Below are 25,091 nucleotides of genomic sequence, written 5' to 3'. Positions count from 1 at the left end.
CCCACAGGCCTCCTCCAGACACTCAGCACACCATCGGCTCCTCCACAATGTGTCGTCCTGAGACCGTGAGCTCCATCAGGCTGGGACCCCTCATGCGTCGTCTTCTGTGTTATCCCCACGCGGTGCCTGGTGCGTGGTGGGGGCGTCCCGGTCATTATAGTGAATGTGAGCTGATGATTGTATTGAGAGGACCAGGCAGCTGATGGGCGGTAGTGGTGGGGGGTGCAGAGCCAGCCTCGCAAGGGTGTGGGGAGGAGGGTGGAGGGTCCGGTGGGGATGTTTGCGAGCAGGCAGAACCTGGGTGGAGAGTCCATGGGTCTGGGGGACACTGGGCTGGAGTGCGGAGCTCCCGGGGCTGGGTGTCCGCAGGTGTGGTTTGGGAAGTTGGCCCACAGAGTGCAGATCTGCCCCCCCTCCTCTGTGAGGCAGAGGCCTGGCCGCTGTGGGAGCCGGTGCCCGAGCTGTTCCTTCCCCGCGGCGCAGGCGTGCCCGGCCGGTGGGGCTGGGCCACCAGTGCCGTGAGCTGGGGCCGGGTGGTACCAGGTCTGTGTTCCAGCCTCCACCACGCCTCTGAGGAGCCAGCCTCAGGGCTCCCATCACTACGGGGTGTCCAGAGAGCACCAGGTGGCCCTGCTGGCCGGGGTGGCACTGGGTCAGGGATGGTGGGCGTCCTTGGCCTCCATTCGGCCTGTGACTTCATCTGGTCACTGGAGATGTGGTGCTAGGGACTGGCCTGCACGGTGTCACTGCCGGCCCTTCCTGAGCCTCTGTCCTGACCCCTCGCTGCTCCCCCACTCTGGGAGGCGCCCCGCGACCTCCCTCTCTGTGGCTGGTGCCAGGCCATTGGCAGCTGGTCCTCGGACCCAGGAGAGGCCCTCCACCCCCAGCTCCTCCCAGCCTCCAGTGCTCTGTCCCGCCCCAACCTGCTCCCCTCCTTCCCCGGGGAGCACTGTCTGGTCCTGAGAGACGGGACGTTACTGTGTGGGCCCCCCGGGGGGTGGGGTGAGGATCCCAGCCAGGCCTGGAACCTGGTCCCCCTGCTGAGTGAATGTGCGGCCCTTCCTCCCCAGAGTTAGTATTGGACTCACCGGGGGCCCCGCAAGTGCGTGGCGCTATTGGCAGAGAGGGGAGAAAGGTCTGAGCGTGTCCCCAGCACTGCCGCTCCCTGCACTGCAGCTCCGGGTTTCCGTCCACTTAGAATGGATGGTGATGTCGCTTCAAGAGGCTGAAGGCAGGGCCACCGTCTGCTCCCGTCTCCTGGCAATAAGCCTGAGGCCGGGAGCAGCTCCTTGGAGGCCCAATCTGGGGCGGGGCCGGGGGGGTGCTGGGCCCCACGAGCGGCCTGTGCTCAGCTGGACCGCAGCTCAAGCTCCCGTGGGGGTGCTGGCCTCGCTTCGACAGCAGACTGCGATTCTCCTTAAATGCTGCCCACAGACTAATGGCCCCCCCGGGGAACCCCCACCAGGACGTCTGTCCCCGTCAGGATAGACTGTTCCACAAGGATTCGGTGGAAACCCTAAATCCTAATTTGGGAGGGGTTCATTGTGTGTATTGGAAAGAAATGGAGACTTCTGGACACGGCTCTCCATTTTGTAAATTTGGGTATTTTATGACATTTTTGACTAATGTGTTTATTAAACCGTAGTTAGGACGGAAGCAGAAATTAGTGATCATGACCAGAGCAGAGATCTCCTCGAAGTGTGAAGATGATAAATGACTCTAATTACTTGTGGACTCACTTGGGGCCCCTTTGAACAGGCTCCCCTGGCTTCCAGCTCAAGTTCCTGGTGGGGCCTGGACTCCTGAGGCCCGGAGAGCAGCGCTGGTTCACCCGCTACCTGGCCGCACAGCCCCTCCAGGTGGACGTCTGGGACGGAGACTCGCTGCTGCTCGTCGGATCCGCCGCCGTCCACATGAAGGTGGCCGCCCTCTGCAGGCTGAGCCCGGCCGGGGTGGGGGGACCCTCGTGGGAGGCTCCGTGGGGCCGGTGGCCATCGTCCAGAGCAAAGCAATTTCTTTGTTCACAAATCCTGTCCCTCCCAAAGGAGGAGGTTTTCATGGAGTCTCAGCTGCGCGACACCAGGTCCTGTTTTCTCAGCCATCAGTCCGCTCAGGCCACCTCCTGTCACCGCCTGCCCCCTCGACCTGAGGATGCACCTTCCCCGAGGGCCCCCATCAGCCCGGAGGGAGGGGAGGGGGGTGACGTGTGCGAAGGTCACCTGGTGCCTGCTCTCACTTACTCCACTTGTGCTTTTGGAACTGGAATTAGAATTAGAATCTAGTTCTTTCTCTGCGTGCTCCCCCCGCTCCTGTACTAACACCTAAGCCCGTGGGTTAGTTTGCGACTCCTCCCCCGGGTTCCTCCCAGATGCTCACTCAGCGTAGTTGCACCGCGCTCCCGGGCCAGGGACGGGGGCACGACCTCGCGGTGGTGGCGCGGAGGCGCGGGAGGACAGGGCTGTGCCCAGGCGGCCCCTCCGTCTCTCAGAGTCACGCACTGGCTGACCTCCCAGATTCAGCCTCCGGCGCCCTCGGTTTCCCCGCTGAGCCCTGCCCCCGCAGCAGCCCCCTCGCCCCCTGCTCCTGGGTAGCCCTCACAGGGAGAGCTCGCCGTGTCTCCTGACGCCGCGCCCCCCTCCTCCCTCTGAGGGCTGGCCCGGCTGTGTCCCCCTCCACCCGCCTCAGTGCCCATCCCTGTCCCTGGGGGAGCAAGAGGGGCAAGGGCGGCCCATGGTGAGCCCTCCCGGTGTCAGTCAGCTCACGTCCCCGTCCTCACTCTGGTCCCTGGAGCCTTCCTGCGTCATTGTCCGGTGCAGCCCCGCGGGATCATCACAGCCTTTGTCTGTCTGACTCCCGCGCTGGCTGGTGGTGTCCTGGAGGGTAGGGATGGGCCACTCACTCTCCGTCTCCAGCACAGTCATGGCCCACAGTGGGCATGGCGCTGCCTGGCTGAGGATGTGCCAACGGAGGGAGCAGTGAGGGAAGGGGAGAGGAGGGGGAGGGCGCGGGGGGAGGAGGGGGTAGAGGATACACGAATGAGGGAAGGGAGGAGGGATGAGTTGGGCGAGGAGGGAGGAAGAATGAGGAAGGGAGGAGGGAGTGGGAGGAGGGAGTGAGGGAGGAGGGGTGAGGAAATGGATAGAAAGATGAGGGATGAGGGAGTGGAGAGAGGGTGGGGCAGGGGATAGAGGGATGAGGGAAGGGAGGAGGGGTGAATTCAGGGGAGGAGGGAGCGAAGGAAATGGGGAAGGAGGGAGGAGGGGGGAGGAGGGAGTGGATGAATGGGGGAGGGGTGCCCGTGGCAGTACTGAGGCACTGGAGGGGCAGAGAGGAGCCCCTGTGGATTTGGATTCTGAGAGGCTGAGCTAGTTAGGACCCGGGCCCGATGGGGGGGGGGGGTCCCCTGGTGGGCGTGGCTGCCCTCACTGCTGGTGTCGGCGGTGGGGGGCACCCTCCCTGCCAGCTCAGTAGTCGTCAGGCATGCTGTGCCCTGTCTCCAGCTCATTTCCTGAGGACAGACCATGTAGGGTGACGGGGACAGTGGCTCCTGGGCTTCACTCACTGTGTCCCCAGCTGGGCCCCAAGCTCACGCCCCGCCCCGGCGTCCTCAGGTCTGCTGAGAAACTGAGGCCCCAGGTCATGCAGACAATAGCAGCCCCAGGCTTTTAGCGCAGTTCTGACTTGGAACTTGGAACTTGGGCTCCTTGCCCTTACGCTCGGCTCTCCCGAGATGAGAACTTACAGAAGCGTGTTTCCGTGTCAGGGGTGAGCATGTGCAAAAGCCTGGGCCCACAGAGCCCGCCGGGGAGCCCGGTGGGGCCGCTCCTCCTGGGCGAGGACCAGGGCGCCTGCTGGGTCCCATCCACCCGCCTTTAAGGGTGTTGGCTTAAACACCGTCTTTCTGATCTCTCCTCTGCTTCCCGGTGCTCTGGGCCTTGCTTCCTGCATCGATGGGCCGTTCTCCAGGGGGCCCCAGCTGTGAGCGCGTGTGTGGTTATGTGGGCTCTGTGGACCTGCACTGCTAGGCAGGTGGGGTCTGAAGCAATTAGAAGCTTCAGACCCACTAAGGAGGGGTGACTTCGGGCACCTCCACTCCCAGAGCCAGGGATGCCTGGTGCTGCAGAAGCACAAGAATTCCAGACGCCGGGACCTGCGTCGGGTCCCATGCACCTGTTTGTGTGTGAGAAGTGCTAGCGGACAGGGAGGTGACTTCACCACGGCCTCCCAGGAGGGGGCTCCCCCTGGGCCTGGTGGCGGCTGTGGTCCCCTCCTCCCCCCGAGAGCCTCAGTGGTGCCGGAACTCAGGCAGAGCACTGATGGGTGAGCTGCAGCGGCAGAGGGTCCAGGTCAGGAAGGCCCTGGTGCCGGCTCTCACCAGCCTGGGCCCTGTGTGGACCTGGCCATGTTCCGTCGCTCATGTCCATCGTTCTCTGCAAGGAAGGGGGCTCCGGGAGGCAGCTGCCGGGCCTGTTGGTGAATCCGTGGCATTTACTTAGTGAGTGAATTAGGTGCACTTTATTAAAGAATTTGTGGGAACGACCCAATAGGACTTGGGTTTTTGGAAGCTGAGCTCTGCCTTGGCCACCCCCTGACCGCCCGCTTTCTCTGCAGCATCTCCTTCGCCAGGGGCGGCCGGCCGTGCAGGTCACGCACGAGCTCGAGGTTGTGGCAACTGAATATGAACAGGATGTGGTGGTGAGTGGAGACGTGACCAGGTTTGGCAGCATCAAGCCCATTGGCGTCTACACGGTGGTGAAGGGCTGGCTGCACCTGACCCTGGCCAACATAGGTAAGAGTCCCCGGTAGCTTTGCCTGTCCTGGTGCTGTCTCCTGGGTGGACACTCATCTTCCCAGCTGGTGCATGAGCTCCCTCGGGGCAGTGGCCGTATCGTGGGCATCGTGTAATCCGTAGGAATTCAGAAAAACTCTTACTGTTTGACCACTGAGTCTGTCCTCAGCCACTGGGCATTTGTCCTTGACTACTCATTGGGCATCTGTCCTTGACCATGAACATCTGTCCTTGACCACTGGGCATCTGTCCCTGACCACTGAGTACCTGTCTCTGACCACTGGGCGTCTGTCCCTGACCACTGGGCGTCTGTTCCTGACCACTGGGGGTCTGTCCCTCAACACTGGGCATCTGTCCTTGACCATGAGCATCTGTCCTTGACCACTGGGCATCTGTCCCTGACCACTGGGTACCTGTCCCTGACCACTGGGCGTCTGTCCCTGACCACTGGGCATCTGTCCCTCACCACTGGGCGTCTGTCCTTGACCATGAGCATCTGTCCTTGACCACTGGACATATGTCCCTGACCACTGAGCATCTGTCCCTGACCACTGGGCGTCTGTCCTTAACCACTGGCCATCTGTTCTTGACCACTGGCATCTGTCCCTGACCACTGGGCATCTGTCCTGGCACCAGTTGTTTGGTGTTCTGATTTCTTTTTTTTTTAAACCTATGTTTTTTAAATGTTTATCTGTTTTTTTTTTTTATTTTTTTTTTAATTTTTTTTTTACAAATAGTTTATTGTCAAATTAGTTTCTACATAACACTCAGTGCTCATCCCCAAAGTGCCCTCCTCCATGCCCATCCCCCCCTCCCCCCACATCCATCAGTCCTCAGTTTTTGTCAGCATTCAAGAGTCTCTCATGGTTTGCCTCTCTCCCTTTCCCCCACCATTTCCGCCCTTCTTCTCCCCCTTGTTCCTCCGTCAAGTTCCTCCTAATCCTCCTATACGTGCAAACATATGATATTTGTTCTTCTCTGCCTGACTTATTTCGCTCAGCATAACACCCTCAAGGTCCATCCATGTTGCTACACATGGCCAGATTTCATTGTTTCTCATTGCCATGTAGTATTCCGTGGTATAGATAAACCACATCTTCTTGATCCATTCATCTGTTGATGGACACTTAGGCTCTTTCCATGTTTTAGCTATTGTGGAGAGTGCTGCTATGAACATTGGGGTACATGTGCCCCTATGCATCAGCATTTCTGTATCCCTTGGGTAAATTCCTAGCAGTGCTATTGCTGGGTCATAAGGGAGTTCTATTGTTAGTTTCCTGAGGAACCTCCACACTGTTTTCCAGAGGGGCTGTACCAGTTTACATTCCTACCAACAGTGTAGGAGGGTGCCCGTTTCTCCACATCCTCGCCAGCATCTAGAGTTCTCTGATTTGCTCATTTTAGCCACTCTGACTGGCGTGAGGTGGTATCTCAGTGTGGTTTTGATTTGTATTTCCCTGATGAGGGATGCTGAGCATCGTTTCATGTGTCTGTTGGCCATCTGAATGTCCTCTTTGGAGAAGTGTCTGTTCATGTCTTCTGCCCATTTCTTCACTGGGTTGTTTGTTTTTCGGGAGTGTAGTTTGGTGAGTTCCTTATAGATTCTGGATATTAACCCTTTATCTGATATGTCATTTGCAACTATCTTTTCCCATTCTGTTGGTTGCCTATTAATTTTCTGGGTTGTTTCCTTGGCTGTGCAGAAGCTAATGTTTATCTGTTTTTAAGAGAGAGAGAGGGAGTGTGCGTGAGCACATGAGTGAGCGGGGGAGAGTCAGAGAGAGGGGGACAGAGGATCCAAAGTGGGCTCTGCGCTGACAGCAGAGAATCTGATGCGGGGCTCAAGCTCCTCAACCGTGAGATCATCACCTAAGCACCCCAGGTGCCCCTGGTGTTCCTGATTGCTGAGCATCTCAGTCTTGCCCACATTTTGTTTCTTGGTGCTGTCTAAGGGTGTCTCTGTCACAGAGATGAAATGCCTGCATCTCGGAGAGATCTTCGTCTAGAGCGTCAGCCCATAGAATCACCTCATCACAGGAGAGGAAAGAGAAGTGTCCCTCAGCTTCTGTGCAGCTTGGGGATAAGGGAACAGAGAAACACACTTCTCTAGAGCCTAGCGCCCTGAAGCGCCCTTCCATCTGATGGTGCCCCGGGGCTGCTCCCCAGAGACCCTGAGCACAGCCTGATGCTCCTCCGTCCTCATGCAAGCAGCAGGGCGTTGGGCAGGCAGAGGGCCAGAGTGAGCCCCGTGGGGCCAGCGGGCAGGCCCACTCAGTCTCCCTTGTGGGGACTGTGGAGGGATTGGGGTTTTTTGGGGTGAAATAGAAAGCAGGATGGGACGCCTGGGTGGCTTAGTCAGTTAAGCGTCCGACTTTCGCTTAGGTCATGATCTTGCGGTTCGTGGGTTCGCGCCCCGCATCGGGCTCTGTGCTGACTGCCAGCTCAGAGCCTGGAGCCTGTTTCAGTCTGTGACTCCCTCTCTCTCTGACCCTCCCCTGCTCACGCTGTCTCCCTCTCTCTCCTAGAAATAAATAAAAAAAATATTAAAAAAAAAAAAAGCAGGATGAAAGCAAGCTGTTTGAGGTTTCTGGAGCCATGTCTGTCTAGATGTGACTCCAACCTCTCCCGTTTTATTGGGGAATTTTCCATTCCTCAAAGCCCAGCCTGACTTTAAAGCCTGGAGCCCCATGGGCCCCATCGGGCCGTGCGGGCGGCGGGGAGGCGGGCGGGCTGGGCCGCCGCCGCAGGTGGGGCGTGCAGCTCATTAAGTCAGGTTGGAGGTTTCTGCCTGCTTGTTTACAGATGTAGGATCCGAGGCAGCCCTGAAAACAGACAATATGGAAACAGCAAAACTCAATTAGGTTCTGGAGAAATAAATGAGCCGCATGCGAGAAGCAGACATCATTCAGAAGCTCACACGAGCGAGGGAGCTGTGAGGGGCACTCTGTGTCTGAGATTGCGCTGGTTATTTTTATATTTATTCACCAGCCCGCAAATGTGCAGTGACTCCGGGTTTTAAATCTTATCTTCAGAAGAAAGATTAGCTCCATTATATGTTATCTTAAATTGTCATTTCCATGCTTCGCCTGCGAGAGAGCGATAGCGCGTGGGGGGGGGGGGTGGGGGGAGACGCTGGCCAGAGGCTGGGGCCAGGACGCCGAGGGGTTAACAAAGGACAGACGCTGCGCAGCACGCTTGTGTCCACGCGGCCGCGCTGTGGTTTCCTCTGTAGATTTTGCATTTTTCAGGAAAAAAAGGTATTGTAGCTTTTATTTGTTTATAAAACTGATGGTTATGCAGCGAGCAGCAGGCACAAGCCGGCAGATTGGACGAGGAGCGGGGCCAGGGCTTGGCCTCTCCCGGACGGTGCTGTGGCTCCGCGTTCACAGTGCGTGGGGGGAAGCGCGAGGCCGCAGGACCAGGCGCCTGCCCTGCGCCCAGGCCTCCTGCAAGCCTTCCCGGGGCGGGGGGGTGCTCCTGCCGGCGGCCTCCCGGCTCAGACGGCTCCGTGACGGTCTCTACAGCCTCGCTGCTGTGTGCCTCGGTGCTTGTTTGTCACGTAGGGATCGCGACAGCCATGCTCTCCCCTCCCAGCCATCCCGCTTCTGCGGTGTGACTGTGGCTCATCGGGGAGCCCAGGCATCACTTGTATCCACAGCCCTTCCTGGGGGCCCCCCGGGGGAGTGAGGGGCTGTCCCGGTCCCCGGCCCCAGGGGCAGATGCCCGTGTTCTCAGGGCTGAAGGAGGCTGGGTGCTGTGCGCTTTGACAGAGAGCCTGGGCTTGGGGCCAGACAGCAGTGCCGTGCTCTGCTCCCGCCGTGGGACAAGCGATCGCTGCCCTGCCGCGTCAGGAGCCCTGCCCGCCTGGACGCCATTTCTGCTCTCATAGCAAACGTGTGGGTCCCCAGCTTAACCAAGGTCTCCCCGAAGGGAAGGAAAACCCGCAGCAATTTGAGAGCGCAGGCTGTGCTCTGAGGAAGTCTGCATCTTCTCCGCGCCGGGTCCTTGAGTAAGTGCGTGTATGTTCAGTGAATCGGGTTTATCGTCCTGTTTGCAAATGATCCAATGACATGAGTGCAAATACCGTCAGAGGAAAGGGGGAGCTCAAGGAGGACCCTTGTCTGCCTGGAGGCGACCACGTGGTCCTGCACGCTCTGGTGACCATAATCACCCCTCCTGAGAGGCGGGGCTCCAGGACGCTGCCCCCACCCTCCCACCCCCTCCCCGTGAGCTGTCTGCACCAGACCCTGAGCTGCATGTGTTTCCCTCCTGGTGGGCTGTTACCAGGAGGGGACTCGGCCAGCATGCATCTCGTGAGGTGCGGGTGAAGGCTGCCTGGCCTGGGCTGCAGGGAGGGTCTCCGAGGGCTCCCGGCTTCCCTCAGGCGTGGCGTGAACCCACGGCCAGGTGACTGATGGGTCCTTGGTGAGACCTGCTGGCCCCACGCCGCCCCTGCATCAGGAAGAAACTCTTCTGAGAGCCGGGAGCCCCGAGGGTCTCAGCTGTGGCAGGAATTGGGCACCTGTGGCTGGCTGGCACATGGCTCCCCTCTCATGGGGAAAGCAGGGCGGAGAGCATCAGACTTGGGGCTTGTGCTCGTGGGAGCAGGCCGCCATCCCCTTCCCACTTGGCCTGGCTGTGTGTCCCTGCTTATCAGCCCCCCTCGGGGCCCCGGGGATTCTTGGGGACGCTGCTGGTTCTTCCTTGTGGAGACGTTTGCCCAGCAGCGGCCACGGTGACCTGGCCCAGTGGTGAGAGATTCACGAACAAGTAGAGAGCAAGTGGGGGGGGCCTGTCTTGCCTCGAATTCTGTTCCTCTTGTACTTGAAGGGACAAAGCAGCCCTGAGGCATCAGCAGCCGATCCCAACAAAGGGGTGTTGACACCAGGTTCCGTTCTTGGGGACGAGCCTCACGACCCTGTGACACTGAGCTGTGTTGGGGCAAACAGACCCCAGGGCGATGAGAGGAGTCTAGCAGGAGACTCACCTCCGTGGCAGGAGATGGGCGTGGGGGCCGCTGCAGGTGGGTGGCTGGTGGAGCAGAGATGAATAGTTGGGGCTCCAGAAGCTCATTCTCAGGATGCAAGGCCAGCACAGGTGGGATTGTCACCTCAGTGGCCGGGCAAGTGAGGAACCCGCAGAGGAGGCAGTCTTCCATCTGGCATGTCACAGTGCCTCTGTGTGCACCCGGCAGGCAGCCCCTGGGCTCCGGGCCGGCTCCTCTGCCTGCTGTTGGCAGGTGGCGCCACCCGGCGCTTCCCCAGGCCTGAAGTGCAGTGCTGCGTCGGAGAAGGAGCTGTGGGGGACTGTGGATGTGCCACACTTGCCCCTGTGCGGTGGCCTCCCCGATGGGGCGTGGGGGACCGTGGACGTGCTGACCCCCTACCGGGGCTGCGTGTGGAGCTGTGAGCACCTTGGGCAGCAGGGCAGGTGACCAGGAGCAGCTCCTGTCACAGGAAGGTTGGGGGAGGGGCCAGCCTGGTTCGAGATGCTCAGAAAACACTCAAGACAACCAAGGAATTTGAAATGGGAAGGACGGAAGCCCCCAGAGGGGAGGACCCTGCTTACCGTTTATCGCTGGCCTCTAAACCATGCCGAGTGAGCCACTCCTTGCTTTGGCCAGAGGTGGTGATCTGTCATTTTTGAATCGAGCATTTCCCCAGATCGGAGCCTTTGTCCTCGCTGGTCTCCTGAGAGTGGGGTGCTGTCACGCTCCCGTCTTTGGGGTCCCCAGCTGCACCAGCAGGGCCCAGCCGCCATCCCTGGGGTCTGCAGGGGCGGCCGGGGGGCGGCCCCATTGGTGGCAGGCAGAGACCACGCGACCTTCCTTGAAGGACAGGCGTCTCCTTCCCAGCCTCAGCTCCGAACTGAGGGAGACCCTCGTATTAGGCAGCTGGACATGAAAACGTCACCTTTGTCACTGGGGCGGAGGACCTGTCACACCGTGGTGATGGGTGTGCGTGTGCGCCCAGCACTGGGCTCGCCCTCGGGAACGAGCCTCTGGCAGAAGACAGGCAGAGGAGGGCGGAATGGAGCAGGGAAGCCGCCCCGTCCTGTCCTCCCTGGGGCAGAGTGGAGGCGGGAAGGGGGTGCTGTTCCCTGAGAGATCGCCGGATGCCGGGAGCTTTTCATGTGGGAATCCGGTGCCCTCAGCTGTGCCCTGCCTCCCGGCGGTGGGAGTTGCATCTGGGCAGAGGACAGCGCGTCCTCCTTCTCGGGAGGAGCATTTCTGCAGGCAGGCACCCCTTGCCCCCGGGGCCAGTTAGCAGCCTGGGCGGCTGTGCCCTGTGCTCTGCCTCTGGGCTCACACCCCACCCCTCTGAAGCACATGCTTCTGTCTCAAGCTTCTTTATAGAAACAGCTACAGAAGATTCTAGCTTTTCGAGGCTCTTTTACCTTCAGGTGTGTTGTCAGATGTTTGCAGATGGGCACAGAGGCCTTCCTGGAGCAGGGTGGCATCGGGGTGTGTGAGCCGTCCCACGTCACGGGGCTGCCAAGATCAAGGCGTGAGTCTGGGCAGGCGCCCCGAGTACCTTTAGCTCGCTGTGGGGAAGCGGACTCTGCTGTCCACATATGCGGTGGCCAGCCTGCCCATCACCTCCCGACTCAGTGTGTGGTTTTGGGGTGTTAGCCGGCTGGGGAGGTGGACGGGCCCTTTGAAGACCAGAACTGCCTGCAGGGAGTATTGACATTCTCATCAGACTCCTTTTTAGCGTTAATACCTTCTGTTGGGCTGTTTCTAATTTAGGTCACGTGTGTGAGCAGAGAGTGAGGAGTTCCAGCACGTTGCCACCTTCCAGGTCACGGGTCATCTCGAACGACAGAGCTGGCCACTTCGAGGGAGGCAGCCTGCTCACGCGTGGGGGGCCAAGACGTGAGTTGGGAGTGGGTTGGGGTGGGTGGGTCCCTTGTGCGTGAGATTGGTGTGGGGGCTGGGGTGGGGTGCGTGCATGGAGCCTGGATGGGGCTTTGCTGCCCCTCTGGATCTGGGGGCAGAGCCGCAGCTGTCGCGTCCAGCTCAGGGCCTGCCTCAGTGGACCACAGGCCACCCCAGCTCGGCACGCTCGAGACCGGAGGCCGTCTGTGCCGTTTCATAGCAGATTCCAGTCCTGCAGGTAGCGTCTGGCTCTGGTTAGCTGCCCATCTGCAGGGGAAGAGGAAATGAAGAGAAGGTCAGGATGTACAGAGAGTGATTTTTAAGAAGCGATTTTGAAAATCCCACGTCAGGGAGAGGAGTAAACCAGTTTTGGAGCCTGGGGAGTAAAGGCCTGTGCTTGCTGGGAACGTTCACAGCAGGGAGTGTCCAGAGTTTTCCGTCCCCTTAAATGACCCGCAGACCTGGAAGCAAGGTGGGGCAAAAAGTGGGGTGCTCTCCGGGCAGTGTCCCCTGCGGTGCAGGCCACCTGGTGTGGATCCACAATTGCCCTGACCTTCCCATGTGGACGGTCCTCTGACGCTGTTGGCCTTGAGACTGTGGCCGAGATGAGGCGTCCATGCTATGGCTGGTGAGAGCCTTAAGGCCTCCAGGATCCCCACGAGCTTCCTGAAACTCCAACCAAGACTTTGTGGGGGCTCGTACGCTCTCCTGGGAGAGGGACCCTGGGGGTCCAGGTGCTCGAGGGGCCTGAGAGCTGTGATCCAGGCAGAATGAGAGATGTTCGGGCTCCCTCGTTGTAGTGTCCGAGTCAGAGGAGGGCGTGTGATGTGACCCCCAGTGTGGGTGAGGGAGGTGAGCTTGGGTGGGAATTAAGGGTTCCCACTTTGGGGCCAGTATTTCTCCATCCCAGGCTGGTCCGTGAACAGACTGGGGAGTGCTTGTGAAAGGCACGGGCTCGGGGCCCAGCGGGTCAGGGACTCTGCAGGGCAGCTCAGCTGGCCATGACCAGTGCAGGTTTGTTGAGTGAATTGAGTCAGGAGTCCCCCACCCAGTCCCTGTTTGATCAAAGCCAGAGGACGGGGCTTCACCAGGCAGCCTGTCCTCCCTCAACGGGCAAGGCTCGGGGAGCAGGACCGTGTGCAGACTTTGAGGGAGGCTCTCCAAGGTGCTGAAATCCCATTTCTGGTTTCTTCGGAACTGGGTGACGCTGCGTGTCACGTGAGCTCCCCAGCCTTGCTCGTCTCGTCCGGTCCGTCCCCTCGGGACTGCGGGCCTCAGGCTGCTCAAACCCCACCCAGGTGGGCTCGCCCCCCCACATGCCTGTACCCCAGACGGGAGAGACATTGTTCTGGGGTGGACATGTTACTAGACTAAACCAGTCATGGTATCTGAAAAGCAACTAAACAGCTTTAAAATAGATTGGAGGTGAAGCCCCCGGAAATCGTACTGGTTTATGCGTGACAGCGAGTGAGGGGAAGGTCACTTGGCCACTGTGAGGAGTGTGTCAGTAGGAGGCTGGAGACGCGGCAGCAGTGCAGGCCTGGACGGCCGATTCAGGAGGGTGCTCACTTCCTGTGGGCTCTGCTGGTCCTGGGAGTCAGGGAGGCCCCGTCCTCAGATGGGAGCTCCTCCTCATCTGCCCGCCTGCACCAGCTAAGTGGGGGTCTGGGAACCTCGTGTGTCAGCTTGTGACCTGGTGTGAGCCACGCGTGGCTTTGTCACCTGAGGAAGTGCGCCCCTCTGCCTGCTGGCGCCTGGCCTATTTTGGCTTCCATTTGCAAACACGGCTTTTGTGTATGTCCGAGGTTTGACCAGAGGCCCCCAACAGAGTCGGTGCCCCGGGGCCCGGCTGTCTAGGGGCGGCTGAGTGCAGAGTCAAGGGGACGAGCTCTGAAGCCAGGCCTGGTCTGAGCCCACCCACCCGAGTCGCCTGGGGGCTTCAGGCTAAGTGGGCAACTCCTTAGAGCCCCTGATTCCTGATGGGAGTGCACAGGTGGCTCTGAGGACCTGAGAGTGCAGAGTGGCTCCTGTCCTGGGTGAGAGTGTCGGTGGCCCTTGAGAACCCAGAGAGCCTCATCTTCTAGAACGCTGACCTTTTTCTCCTCTGGAAAATCATCTAATGGTGTATTAATTGGTCTGTAAAGATCACGATCAGTTCCTTTATTTGAAAGGCTGGTAAAGGGAGGGAGGGACATGTGGAGACCAGGTTATAAGGTTACCACCTTTATCCACATCTCCAAAGGTGCAGGGAGGGCTGGAGGTTTGGTGCGGGGTCTGCTTAAAGAATGTAAACTCAACATCTCAACTTCTTGCTCCCTCTTGAACCTTCCAGAAGTAAGAAATGTGGTCCAGGCGCAGAAGCTGGCTGACGTGGATTGTGAGCTGGCTGCCATGCTGTTCGCGCCCTCGCACCACAGGAGCACGGGTCCCCAGGGCACCGGCCACGAGGGGGACGCCGTCCGCAGGCGCAAGCTGGAGCGGATGAGGTCCGTGCGCCTCCAGGAGTCCCGAGGAGAGCCCTGCGGCCAGGGCGCCAGCTTGTTGGTGAGTGCTCGTCTGTTCCCGGGGTGGCCCTGTGCAGTCAGCCTATCCCATCTCCATTTTGAGGAGACACTTTCCTCTTTCATTGGCAACCTTTGCTTCTTTTATTTATTTATTTATTTATTTATTTATTTATTTATTTATTTATTTATTTTACAAATAGTTTATTGTCAAGTTGGTTTCCATATAACACCCAGTGCTCATCCCCACAAGTGCCCTCCTCCATGCCCATCACCCCCTCCCCCCCACACCCATCAGTCCTCCGTTTGTTCTCAGCATTCAAGAGTCTCTCATGGTTTGCCTCTCTCCCTTTTCCCCACCATTTCTCCCCCACGGTCCTCTGTTAAGTTCCTCCTAATCCTCCTATACGTGCAAACGTATGATATGTGTCCTTCTCTGTCTGACTTATTTCGTTCAGCATAACACCCTCAAGGTCCATCCATGTTGCTACACATGGTCAGATTTCATTCTTTCTCATTGCCATGTAGCATTCCATCGTATAGATAAACCACATCTTCTTGATCCATTCTTCCGGTGATGGACACGTAGGCTCTTTCCATGTGTTGGCTATTGTGGAGAGTGCTGCTATGAACATTGGGGGTACATGTGCCCCTAGGCATCAGCACTCCTGTATTTCTTGGGTCAGTTCCTAGCAGTGCTATTGCTGGGTCCTAGGGGAGTTAGTTCTATTGTTAATGTTTTGAGGAACCTCCACACTGTTTTCCAGAGAGGATGCACCCATTTACATTCCCACCAACAGTGTAGGACAGTGCCCGTTTCTCCACATCCTCGCCAGCATCTAGAGTTCTCTGATTCGTTCATTTTAGCCACTCTGGCGTGAGGTGGTATCTCAGCGTGGTTTTGATTTGTATTTCCCTGATGAGGAGGGATGCTGAGCATTGTTTCATGTGTCTATTGGCCATCTGGATGTCCTCTTTGGAGAAGTGTCTGTTCATATCTTCTGCCCATTTCTTCACTGGCTTGTTTGTTTTTCGGGTGTGGAGTTTGGTGAGTTCCTTATAGATTTTGGATATTAACCCTTTATCTGATACGTCATTTGCAACTATCTTTTCCCATTCTGTTGGCAACCTCTGCTTCTAACTCCCCACTCCACCTGGACGCCAGCCTCGAGGCCCTGGGGGGAGTTGGTCTCACGGGCAGATGTAGCCTCTTGGGAGCATGCGGGGCAGACCCCACCTCCCCTGGGGCCCCCCGTGGCAGGGCACAGAGGGGTCCGGAGTGCTGTGTAGCCCCCTTGTTCTCTGTCCTCTGGAGCTGGAGCGGGCCAGTCCTGTCCAACCCAGGTGGCTGAGGAAGGGGGGGGGTGATTCCAGAAAAATGTGATATTTGGGGTGGAGGGTGGGGAGGTGGCCAGATAGCCCTCAAGAGGGAGAGTGAGGCCAGGACTGGCCTGGCTGGGCACCCGTGTCTCCCCTGTGCAGGCCCAGCAGAGCATCCGTTCACAGCACGCCCGCGACCTGCGGGTCATCGCTGCTTATCGGGAGCGCACGAAGGCGGAGAGCATCACCAGTGCGCTGAGCCTGGCCATCACCACCAGGCACACCATCCACGTCACACTGGGCACCGCCGAGTTCTTCGAGTTTGCCCTTCAGAATCCCCACAACGCGCAGCACACGGTGACCATCGAGGTGGACAACCCCGAGCTGAGGTGCGGAGAGCGGCAGCCCCAACGGGGTCCTCTGTCCCCAGCGCCATCTCCAGCGGGCGGGCAGGGCACTGCCTGGAAGTGCGTTTCTGCCTCAGCGGCGCGTCCCCCCACCCTCTAGCATCGTCTCGGACAGTCGGGAGTGGCGCTACTTCAAAGACGCGGCCAAGCTACACACGCCGGTGGAGGAGGACATGTTCCGTCTGCGGGGCGGCCTCGCCCCACAGCTCTTCCTGCGCCCCCGGGAGACCGCCCACGTCCCCTTCAAATACCAGACCTTCTCTGTGGGGCAGGTGGGGAGGCCACCCTTTGGGCCGGCGGGCTGGGCAGGCTCGGGGGGGATCCCACGGGGCTGAGGGGCGGCAGGGCATTTCTGCATCTTCCTCTGTGCTGCCCAAAGGCTCATTAACCTTTGGGTGTCACCCCTTGCGCGTGCGCATCCCCGGCGGGCCTCGGGAAGGGCTGGACCGTCCCCTCTGAGTGCTCTCATCTCCGTGGACCCAGAACCACTCCTTCCCTCAGAAGAGCCAACGGGCTGAAACTTTCCAGCGTTTTGTGCTCCCTGGTTAATGCTGTTTGCCCGCGTCTTGTGTAGCGTGTGTGGTGCTGCAGGAAAGGCGGGCATGGGGGTCTTCAGTGGGAGGTGTGAGTGGTACGTGACGGGGAGGCTGCGGGGATGCGGCTCATCTGTTTTACTGACTTTTAAGGTCAGCTCTGTAGGACGGGGCTCCTCACTTCAAGGGAGGCGCACAGATCCCTGCAGGCTCTTTGGATGCAGCTTTGGGACAGGAGGTCGTAGGGACAGTGATGTCAGTCCTCAGGCTCCAGGCGCAGCAGGGCTGCCTGGTGGCTGGGCCTGCGCAGCTCATGGCAGCCCCTGCTTCCTCTTCGGGGCAGTGAGGCTGGTTCATGACAGCGGCCGCCCGGATGCTTATCATGAAAAGGAAACTGTGCACGGGGGCCGCAGGGTGACAGCTGTCCCTATAGTGCCTGTCAGCCTCCGACTCCAGTGCCGCGACCCACTGGTGCCTACGGGTTTCTCTCAGGCCCCTGCGGAGCTGAGGTCTGAGAAGGACACAGACCCCGGATCGCCCCAGAAGTGCGGAGCACCGCCCACCAAGCACGCCAAGGTAGGGGGCAGGCGATCTCGGGTCCCAGGCATCCCGAGGGTCTCGGCGCCAGAGCCAGGTGTCCTCCGAGCAGACCCGGTGAGGCGTTCCTGACTCCCATTGTTCCTCAGGCTGCTGGGTCCTGGCCTCGGCCCTTCCCTGCTCCTGCTGCCAGGGAGGCTGGTGGTGGAGCGGGACCCCAAAGGTGGACTTTCCATGTCCTGATGGGGCGGTGGCTGCTTCAGCCAACACTGGTGCAGCCCCGGGTGGCTGTCTGGCATGGAGGCCAAGCTGGCCACTTGGCACCTGGCAGCTCTCGGTTTTCTGTGCCACCCCACAGCCCTGGAAGTACAGCCATCCCAGCACGCGGCCGCCCCACACTGGGGGTCAGACGGGCCCCGTGACCCTCGTCCCCGTGTCCCCGCATCCCCTAGAGTGCATGCAGGAGCGGGTGCTACTTCTGGGGACCCTGTTGCCTCCAAGGGAGGTGTGTTTGCACACACAGCAGCTGCTCTAGAATGTTCTAGAATGTTCTTAGTGAGAGCTTGGGATGCTGCTGTTCTATTAGGAGTTTCTGAAGCTTTTCTCCGGGAGACAAATGCCTGTTTGAAGTAGTTTTTTTTTTTTTTTTTTGTTATTGTTGTTGTTTAATTTTTTTAGTGTTTTTTAAATTTATTTCTGAGAGAGAGAGAGAGAATGATCAGGGGAGGGTCAGAGAGACAGAGGGAGACACAGAATCCACAACAGGCTTCAGGCTCTGAGCTAGCTGTCAGCACAGAGCCCGACGCGGGGCTTGAACCCACGAACCGCGAGATCATGACCTGAGCCAAAGTCAGACGCTCAACCGACTGAGCCACGCAGGCGCCCCTGAAGTAGTTTGAAAGTAAAAACAAAAGCAACAAGATTTTGCCCCGTCGCTGCCCAGGATGAGATTTCAGTGAGTCCCAGATGAGAGGCCAGCTCCCCAGTGCAGGCCTGTGTCCCCAGCTCACCGTGGCAGCTGGTGCCCGCGGCTCGTCCCAGGGCGGACGGCTTTGTCTTCCTTTACTGCGGAGGCGCCGCTTTGCCTCGTTTAAGGAACTTCGGGCTGCCGGTGAAACCTGAGAGCTAATGCTGTTTCCTTACGTGAACTTGGAGTTTGAAGGCGAACCCCACGGATCTGAGGAGCTTACCACGACTGCCTCGGGGCGTGTCCCTGACGCACGGGGACAGTGTGTCCCTGCGGTGCTGCCGCTGTCTGCTCTGTGCTCGCCTGGCTCTGGGCAGTGTGAGGCTGGGCACTGACCCCTCCGCCTCGTCACTGCTGCCCACCTCAGATTCATTGCCCACACTCACTTTCAGGGTGGAAAATGGGGAAATTCCACTTTTTTCCTCTCTGTGCTTGTTTGCTGTGATTCTGCCAGAAATAAGTATTTCCCACCAGCAGTGTGGGTGCCCTGAAATGTCTTTTGTTTTTTTAATTTTTAAAAAAATGTTTATTTATTTTTGAGAGAGACAGATAGGGTGTGAGGGAGGGAGGAGCAGAGAGAGAGGGAGACACAGAATCTGAAGCGGGCTCCAGGCTCCACGCTGTCAGCACAGAGCCCAATGTGGGGCTCAAACTCGTGAACCGCGAGATCACAACCGGAGCCCAAGTCGGACGCTTAACCGACTGAGCCCCCCAGGCGTCCCTGCTCTGAAATATATTTCACACCAGAAAGTCAGGGTACATGCTGGACTCTCTCATTTTATTTATCACTTTTCAAAATCATGAGTTGTGCCCTAGCAGCCTCCAGAGGCGGTCCGGTTTCGGAGGCTCGTTGTGAACACAGGTTTATACTCGCTGCTTCTCGGCTGTGGCCGGCCTTGAACTCCCCTCCCTCTGGCACTGCCCTCCCTTTCAAAGTACTGTGAACTAGGCTGGCTCCTGATGTTACCAGGTCACTGCGTGGGTGAACTCGAAGCCTTCAAGAAGGTAGAAACGGCAGAAAGTGGCTACCTGTCCCTGCCTTGTGCTAGGGAACAGAGGGAAGAAACTGGAAATTCTAAGACTCGAGGCTCAGCGTGGGCGGGGAGCCCGAGACTCATCTCGAGGAGGGCGCCATCCCGCCGTTCAGGGTCAGTAGTGTGGAAAATCACACTCTGGACCGAAGCCCCGCTGTGGGGGAGCTGCCGCTGGTGGACAAGGGCAGGTCGCTGTGTGAGGCTGTCCGGAAGGTTCCCTTCTCCCCAGCCTGGCTGTCCCCTGTGCTTCCAGGAGCAGAAATGTGGTCTGGGGAGGCCCAGCTGTGAGGGGGCAGAGCCTGGGCTTGGGGGGCACAGCCTCAAGAGCAGGGTCAGAGACTGGTCTGGGGGGCGCAGCCACAAGAACAGGGTGGGGGGGCAGAGCCTGGTCTGTAGCGGGCACGGCAGCCAGATACACACGTGGTGCTGTTCAGCCTGAAGCCTCAGTGTCGGGTGCAGGTCTGACCAGAGGGTCCGGGCACAGATGATGACCCGTGGACACGCCTGCAGGAGCTGCTCTCCCAGCCGGGTGAGCACGCGTGAGACGGGGAAGGAGACCTTTCAGGTGAAGCTCCAAATAGGCACCACCATGCACAGCTTTGTGGGAAAACAGCAAAGAAATGCCAGGACGGTGCCTGAGGAGTCCAGAGGGCGGCTTCTGCGGGCAGGGCTGGAGGGGTGCCCACTCCACAGTGTGGACGGGTTCTCTGTGCATGAGGGAAGGTGGCCCCGGGTGTCAGGCTGCGGCCCGGCCTCGCTCAGGGGCCTGAGAGCTCAGGGAATAGAGACACTTGTCAGGCGTCCACAGCAGCGCCTCTTTTGGGTAGAGAGCTTTCCTAACTTTTTTTTTTAAGTGGAAGTTTATAATTCCAGCCTTTCTGGTTAAGGTACATCCTCCTTTTACCGTCTGGAATCACATGGCCGCCCGTTAGCGCCAGACCCCAGACCGCCTGCCCGGCGCACGCCTGGTGGAGGGGACGTGGCTGCAGACCTCTGTCACTGGCAGTTGCTGGGTGTGGCTTGCTGGTGCGAGTCCTGACGCGGACTCCGTCTGCTGTCGGCAGGTCCTGTTCCGGGGCGGCGGCGGCAAGCCCCTCGCGGTGCTCTGCCTGACCGTGGAGACGCAGCCCCACGTGGTGGACCAGGTCTTCCGCTTCTACCACCCGGAGCTCACCTTCCTGAAGAAGGCCATCCGCCTGCCGCCCTGGCCCGCGCTTGCAGGCAGGTCCCATGTGTCCCCACGGCTTGCGGCGTTTGTTGGGTTCCACACACGGGCAGAGGCTTTTCCCCGAGGGTGACGGGTGGCATCATTGTGTTGTCCTGCGATGCTCAGGCTCCAGCCTGTGACCCACCCGTAAATTCCGCCACCTGCCTTTGTTTTGAAATGGCCACCTTGTCGCGTGCTCCGAGATGTCCAGGTGTGTTCTGGGCTGGCTGACCCTCGGCCCCGAGGGCTGTGTGGGGAGCAGCCTTGTGCCTCCCGCTGCCGAGTCACCCGTGTGGTTCTGGCCCGGTGCCTCCTGTGCCTGGCGCCGTAGTCCCCTCCTCCACCCCCGTCCCCCATGTACTTCGGTCCCTCCCTTTGGATAAGGCCCCAGGTGCCAGTGCCCCAGCAGGCGGGACCGGGGTAGGGCGTCACATGTGTTGAGCACCTATGACGGGCCAGGCTGTTCAGAAAAGACGTTTGTTTTGATAATCCACACCAGGCGCTCCCGTGGGAGGACTAGGCGAGGAACCCCAGGTCCATGTCCGATGTAGCGACCCGAACGTCATTTGTGAGACCCAGAATGTGGTAAGTCCCGCTTAGCCCGTCTCCCAGCCAGCCGCCTGTCATCCAGGCCCCTGACCTCCTGCGGCCTCTTCATTGTGAGGTTTCCGTGAAGTGGTGTCTTTCGAAGATGCTCGAGGGCTATTTGGACATCCTTGCGGGAGCTTTATGTGTGAATTTTCATCTCTTCTGCAAGTAGATCAGTTCTTTGATTATCTGAATTTAAATGAAAGGAAAAAGGCGTGAAGTAGAGTGAATAGAGTGAGTGGTAATTAAGCCACTTATTAATTGCCATTGTGTAAAGAATAATGGCAATAATTATATTATGACTGGTTAGGAAACTGGATAAAATCTCCTGCAGAATATGATTATTGAACTCAATATGGAATCAGGAAGTTAACGATTTTCTTTTTTTGCAGTAAAAAAGATGGCAAATTCTGACTAATACTGAAAATTAAACACCTGTCGGGGGGAAGGGAGCCTGGCTCATGGCTGCTTTCACTCCGTGCGGGCTCAGGGGGCTGGACTCGGGGCGGGCAGGTGGGCGGTGTTCCCACGGTGGCCCCGCGTCCAGCAGGGCCCTGGGGAGCCGCGGGACGTGTTCCTGAAGGTGGCCAGCGGTCGAAGTCCGGAGACCAAAGACTTCTTTGTCCTCGTTTACATGTAAGTCCGAGAACCGGGACCCCGGAGGCCTGGAGGGGCAGGCGCGGGTGAGAAATGGCTTTGGCATTGGAAGGGGCGGCCTAGGCCTCCCTGAGCTCCTGACGGGGTCGTTGTCAGGCGTTTGGCCACGGGACGTGAGACCTCAGGCTGGCAGGCGCCTCGCAAAGGGCGCCCTCTGCTCAGAGAGGTGCCGGTGGCCTGGGGGACGCACAGAGCCCACCAAAGAGAGACCCGGGGCGGCGTCTGCCCCGGAATGGTGCCCGGTTCCAACCAGGGGAGATGGGAGGTGGCGGCCATTGTCCTTCGATGCCTGAGACGGTGATGACATCACCTTCTTGTTTCTCCCACTCCGTTGAAATGACCCTTTTCCTTTTTCCTCAGAACTCTCCTGTCCCAGCCCCTTGAGAACCCTTTAAAACGGGACAGGCTGGGGGCTTCCAAACAGCACGCACGGCGCTCCGACAAGGCTAACTGCGCTCGGGGCCCGTCTCGGGCTGTATGGACGAGGGGGCCGCTGCTGAGCCCACGTGCAGGAAAGGGTCGGTGCCCTGGGGCACCAGGCAGCTAGGATGGCCGCGAGCGCAGGCCGGCGTGGCCTCCCAGCCCCCGCACACTTCTGTGTCGTGCCCCCCGTGTGCCTCCCGCTGGTCTCTGGCAGAGGCTGTGTCGTCACTCACGCAGGGTGTTGTGGTGGAGAGGCCACGTGGTGCGAGCCACCCGCCTTGGGCTGGAACGTGCCCGCGGCTGGGCTCTCCCCTGTGTCCTCGGCCCCCGTTCTCCCGGCCACCGCCCGGCCTCCTCCTGGCTTCCGTCCCCACCGGCGCTGATCCTGGCTTCCGTCCCGCGCAGGGACCGCTGGCTGGCCACCCCTGTCCAGATTTGGCAGGTCTACCTCCACTCCCTACAGCGCGTGGACGTCTCCTGCGTCACAGGCCAGCGGACCCGCCTGTCCCTCGTCCTTCGGGGGACGCAGGCGGTTAGGAGAGTGCGAGCTTTCCCCTCGCACCCCCAGGAGCTGACAGTAGGTCGCTGGGTGTTATCCTGCCTCCTCATCCTCACCCCACCCTGGGAGCGGACGGACGGCGTGGGGACCGGCTGCAGCCAGCTGGGTCCCGAGGACACAGGCTCGGGGCTCGGCCGTCTTCGTCCAGATGGTTAAACACGCCATCCTGGATGAGTGACTTAGAAGCCCCGAAGGCCAATATTGAGGGTTATCGGAGGGCAAATGTTAAAAGTAACTCTGGGGTTAATTTAGCCACAGCTGTGCATCTGGGTAATGCAGGCGGTGCAGACCCCCTGCCGCTCGCCAGGGCGGAGAGAGGAGCTCGTGGGGGTCTCCCTGATGGGGCGGCCCTGGCGCTCAGGGGCTGTCACACCTGGGCGCCCTGGCCCTTGGAGGTGGCAATGCGGACCGTGAGGCGCTGTGACGCTGGCGGCGAGGCTGCTCGGGCTTCAGATGTGGCGTCCCCGGGCCCCTGCTGACCTCGTGCAGGGCACACGGGCCCCCACCCTGGAACGGCCTGGGCTCCCTTGGGACTCCCTTTGTCCCCTGGGCCGTGGGCGTCCAGGAAGCCGTGGTCCGCAAGGCGTGAGGGCCGTGTCCTGACCCGCTTCTCTTCTGCCCTTGAAGACTGAGCCCAGAGGTGTGTTCGTGCTGCCCCCTCACGGGGTGCTGGACCTGGACGTGGGCGTGAGGCCCCGGCGGCCGGGGGGCCGGTTCATCCACCTCAACCTGGTCGACGTGGACTGCCACCAGCTGGTGGCCTCGTGGCTCGTGTGCCTCTCGTGCCGCCCGCCTCTCATTTCCAAGGTCAGGCGGGTGGGGGGCAGTGTGGTGGCCGCGGGGCACGGGTGGTGTGTCACCTGACTGTCACCTGCTCCTGCGGCCCTGCTCGGGCGGGAGTCGCCTTCTCCGTGGCCCGTGGCCTGGGGGTGGTGGTGGGGCTGCCCCTGGAGTGGGCGTCTGTCGTATTCCTGGACGTGGCCCGTGTTGGGCTGCACCAGCTGAGCGGGTCGGGCAGGGTGACCGTCCTCGCCCTCACAGGCCTTCGAGATCACACTGGCCGCGGGCGAAGGCAAGGGGGCCAACAAGCGGGTCACCTACACCAACCCGTACCCCTCCCCACGGACCTACCGCCTGCTCAGCGACCACCCCGACCTGCTGCAGTTCAGGGAGGACTCCTTCCAGGTGCGCGGCACCGCGGGGGGGGTGCGGGGGGCTGTGGGCTCTGCGGTGTGGGGGTGCGCGCCCCATCTAGGAGCAGTTCCGTCTCATGACGGTGGTCCTGAGAGTCCGGGAGGGAGTAGAGCCGTTCGGAATTGGGGGGGTGGGGTGGGCACCCCTCATCCAGCTCTTCTGCCTGCGCCTCTGGGGCCCCCACGTCTGGGCCCCGTTGTAGGGGTTCTGGTGGCCAGCCTGCCCTCAGTTACCAGCCCCTTCACCCGTAAGCGCCCTGCAAGTTAGCCTTTTCTCTGTTGTATTTTAAGGCAGGTGCAGGGATGCGGCCTGTCAGGGGAGGGGGTTTCCTCAGTTGGGAAGCATCCCCTGGGACGTGGGAGGAGCAGCTGTGGCCGGGAACACCGGGAAATAGTTCAGAACATCTAGAACATCTGGAGCCTGGAGGCCCCGCATGCGCCCTGTACCCGGGGCTGGAGCCTCAGCTTAAGAGCCCCTGTCAGCCTGGGTTTGCCTGCGTCGAACTTGCCGGAACAGAGAGAGAGGCTGGGGTGGGGCTAGGATTTGATGCTCGCCTGCGTCTAGGTTGGGGGAGGAGAGACCTACACCATTGGCCTGCGGTTTGCGCCTCGCCGGAGCCCCGGGGAGGAGGAGATTCTGATTTACATCAACGACCACGAAGACAAGAACGAAGAAGCGTTCTGCGTGAAGGTCACCTACCAGTGAGGTGGCGGCTGCGGACGCCGGCACGGCCCTCCTGCCGCAGCACAGGGGCAGGCTCGCGTTCACCCTCCTCCCCCCGTGCCCGCCGGGGCCACTGGTGAGTGTGCCCGAGGGTGGCAGGGGCGCCACGCTCCCGACGGGCTCTCGTGCCAGCGCCAGCCCCACCAGCGTCCTCAGCGAGGGCACGGCGCCCAGAAGCGCGAGGCTCGTGTCTCTGCCACGCCCAGGAGACCGTCAGTGCTCATGACGTTGGTTTGCTTTTTAGCAAAATGTATTTTATGAATCATCTGAAATGATAAAATTATGTTTTCTTACTGGATTTTGTACAAACGTGATTTGCTATGCAGTGTTTTATATTGGTGTTATTACATATCTTTTTTTAAGTTATGGTGAAATACTAAACCTTCCCCGGTTTTCTCTACTGATGGTTTTCTCGAGTGCTTTCTGGTGTTTTCACCACTGTCAGAGGCTCTGGCCATCATCAGGCATAAGCCTGGATTTGCCTCGAGGTCAACATGGCTGAGGGACAGGGGGGTGGCCTGGGGCCTCTGGCCTCCTGGGGAGGCAGTGTGGACCTGGCCGGGGTGGGGGTGCAACCCACCCCGACCTCCCCTTACAAGGACCGCTGTGATTACATCGGGCCCCCCTGGGACATCCAGGCTAGCCGCTCCACCCCAAGATCCTTCCTCACTCCCGCCCCAAATGTCCCCTTTTGTGTCTCGCATCATAGCTTCTAGGGATTAGGATGGGGACACCCTGGGCCTTTTTTCTGTCCACCAGAGTCCCCTCGGCCAGA

At 59.8% G+C, this 25,091-nt stretch overlaps 1 protein-coding gene and 1 long non-coding RNA gene across 4 annotated transcripts in view; one reads left to right on the top strand and one right to left on the bottom strand.

Annotated features, from left to right (window-relative positions):
- The window catches only part of NPHP4 (nephrocystin 4), a 106,599-nt gene extending 81,883 nt beyond the window's left edge, over positions 1 to 24,716 (top strand). For 2 of the 3 annotated variants that reach the window (XM_039253247.1, XM_039253246.1), the window contains exons 17-30: positions 1,759 to 1,919; positions 4,612 to 4,789; positions 11,538 to 11,663; positions 13,999 to 14,210; positions 15,650 to 15,876; positions 15,995 to 16,166; positions 16,920 to 17,003; positions 20,030 to 20,186; positions 20,672 to 20,757; positions 21,311 to 21,396; positions 22,246 to 22,417; positions 23,027 to 23,206; positions 23,441 to 23,584; positions 24,158 to 24,716. In XM_039253247.1, coding sequence (XP_039109178.1) covers positions 1,759 to 1,919; positions 4,612 to 4,789; positions 11,538 to 11,663; positions 13,999 to 14,210; positions 15,650 to 15,876; positions 15,995 to 16,166; positions 16,920 to 17,003; positions 20,030 to 20,186; positions 20,672 to 20,757; positions 21,311 to 21,396; positions 22,246 to 22,417; positions 23,027 to 23,206; positions 23,441 to 23,584; positions 24,158 to 24,298 — 2,126 coding nt within the window. In that variant the 3' untranslated portion in view covers positions 24,299 to 24,716. Of the gene's footprint in view, positions 1 to 1,758; positions 1,920 to 4,611; positions 4,790 to 11,537; positions 11,664 to 13,998; positions 14,211 to 15,649; positions 15,877 to 15,994; positions 16,167 to 16,919; positions 17,004 to 20,029; positions 20,187 to 20,671; positions 20,758 to 21,310; positions 21,397 to 22,245; positions 22,418 to 23,026; positions 23,207 to 23,440; positions 23,585 to 24,157 lie in introns of those variants that run through there. The other variant, XM_039253249.1, reaches the window with a different exon arrangement.
- Positions 2,209 to 3,650, bottom strand: LOC120245979. Its single transcript, XR_005531943.1, has 3 exons — positions 3,563 to 3,650; positions 2,777 to 2,873; positions 2,209 to 2,259 (listed from the first exon to the last, which is right to left on the bottom strand). It is a non-coding gene; the product is annotated as an uncharacterized LOC120245979 (long non-coding RNA).
- Positions 24,717 to 25,091: the final 375 nt, after the last annotated feature.

This window comes from Hyaena hyaena, unplaced genomic scaffold (assembly GCF_003009895.1).
Source record: "Hyaena hyaena isolate Hyena2069 unplaced genomic scaffold, ASM300989v1 scaffold_443, whole genome shotgun sequence".
NCBI classification, from domain to species: Eukaryota; Metazoa; Chordata; class Mammalia; order Carnivora; family Hyaenidae; genus Hyaena; species Hyaena hyaena.
Note: the sequence above shows the minus strand (reverse complement) of the source record. Positions and strands in the feature narration are given on the sequence as shown.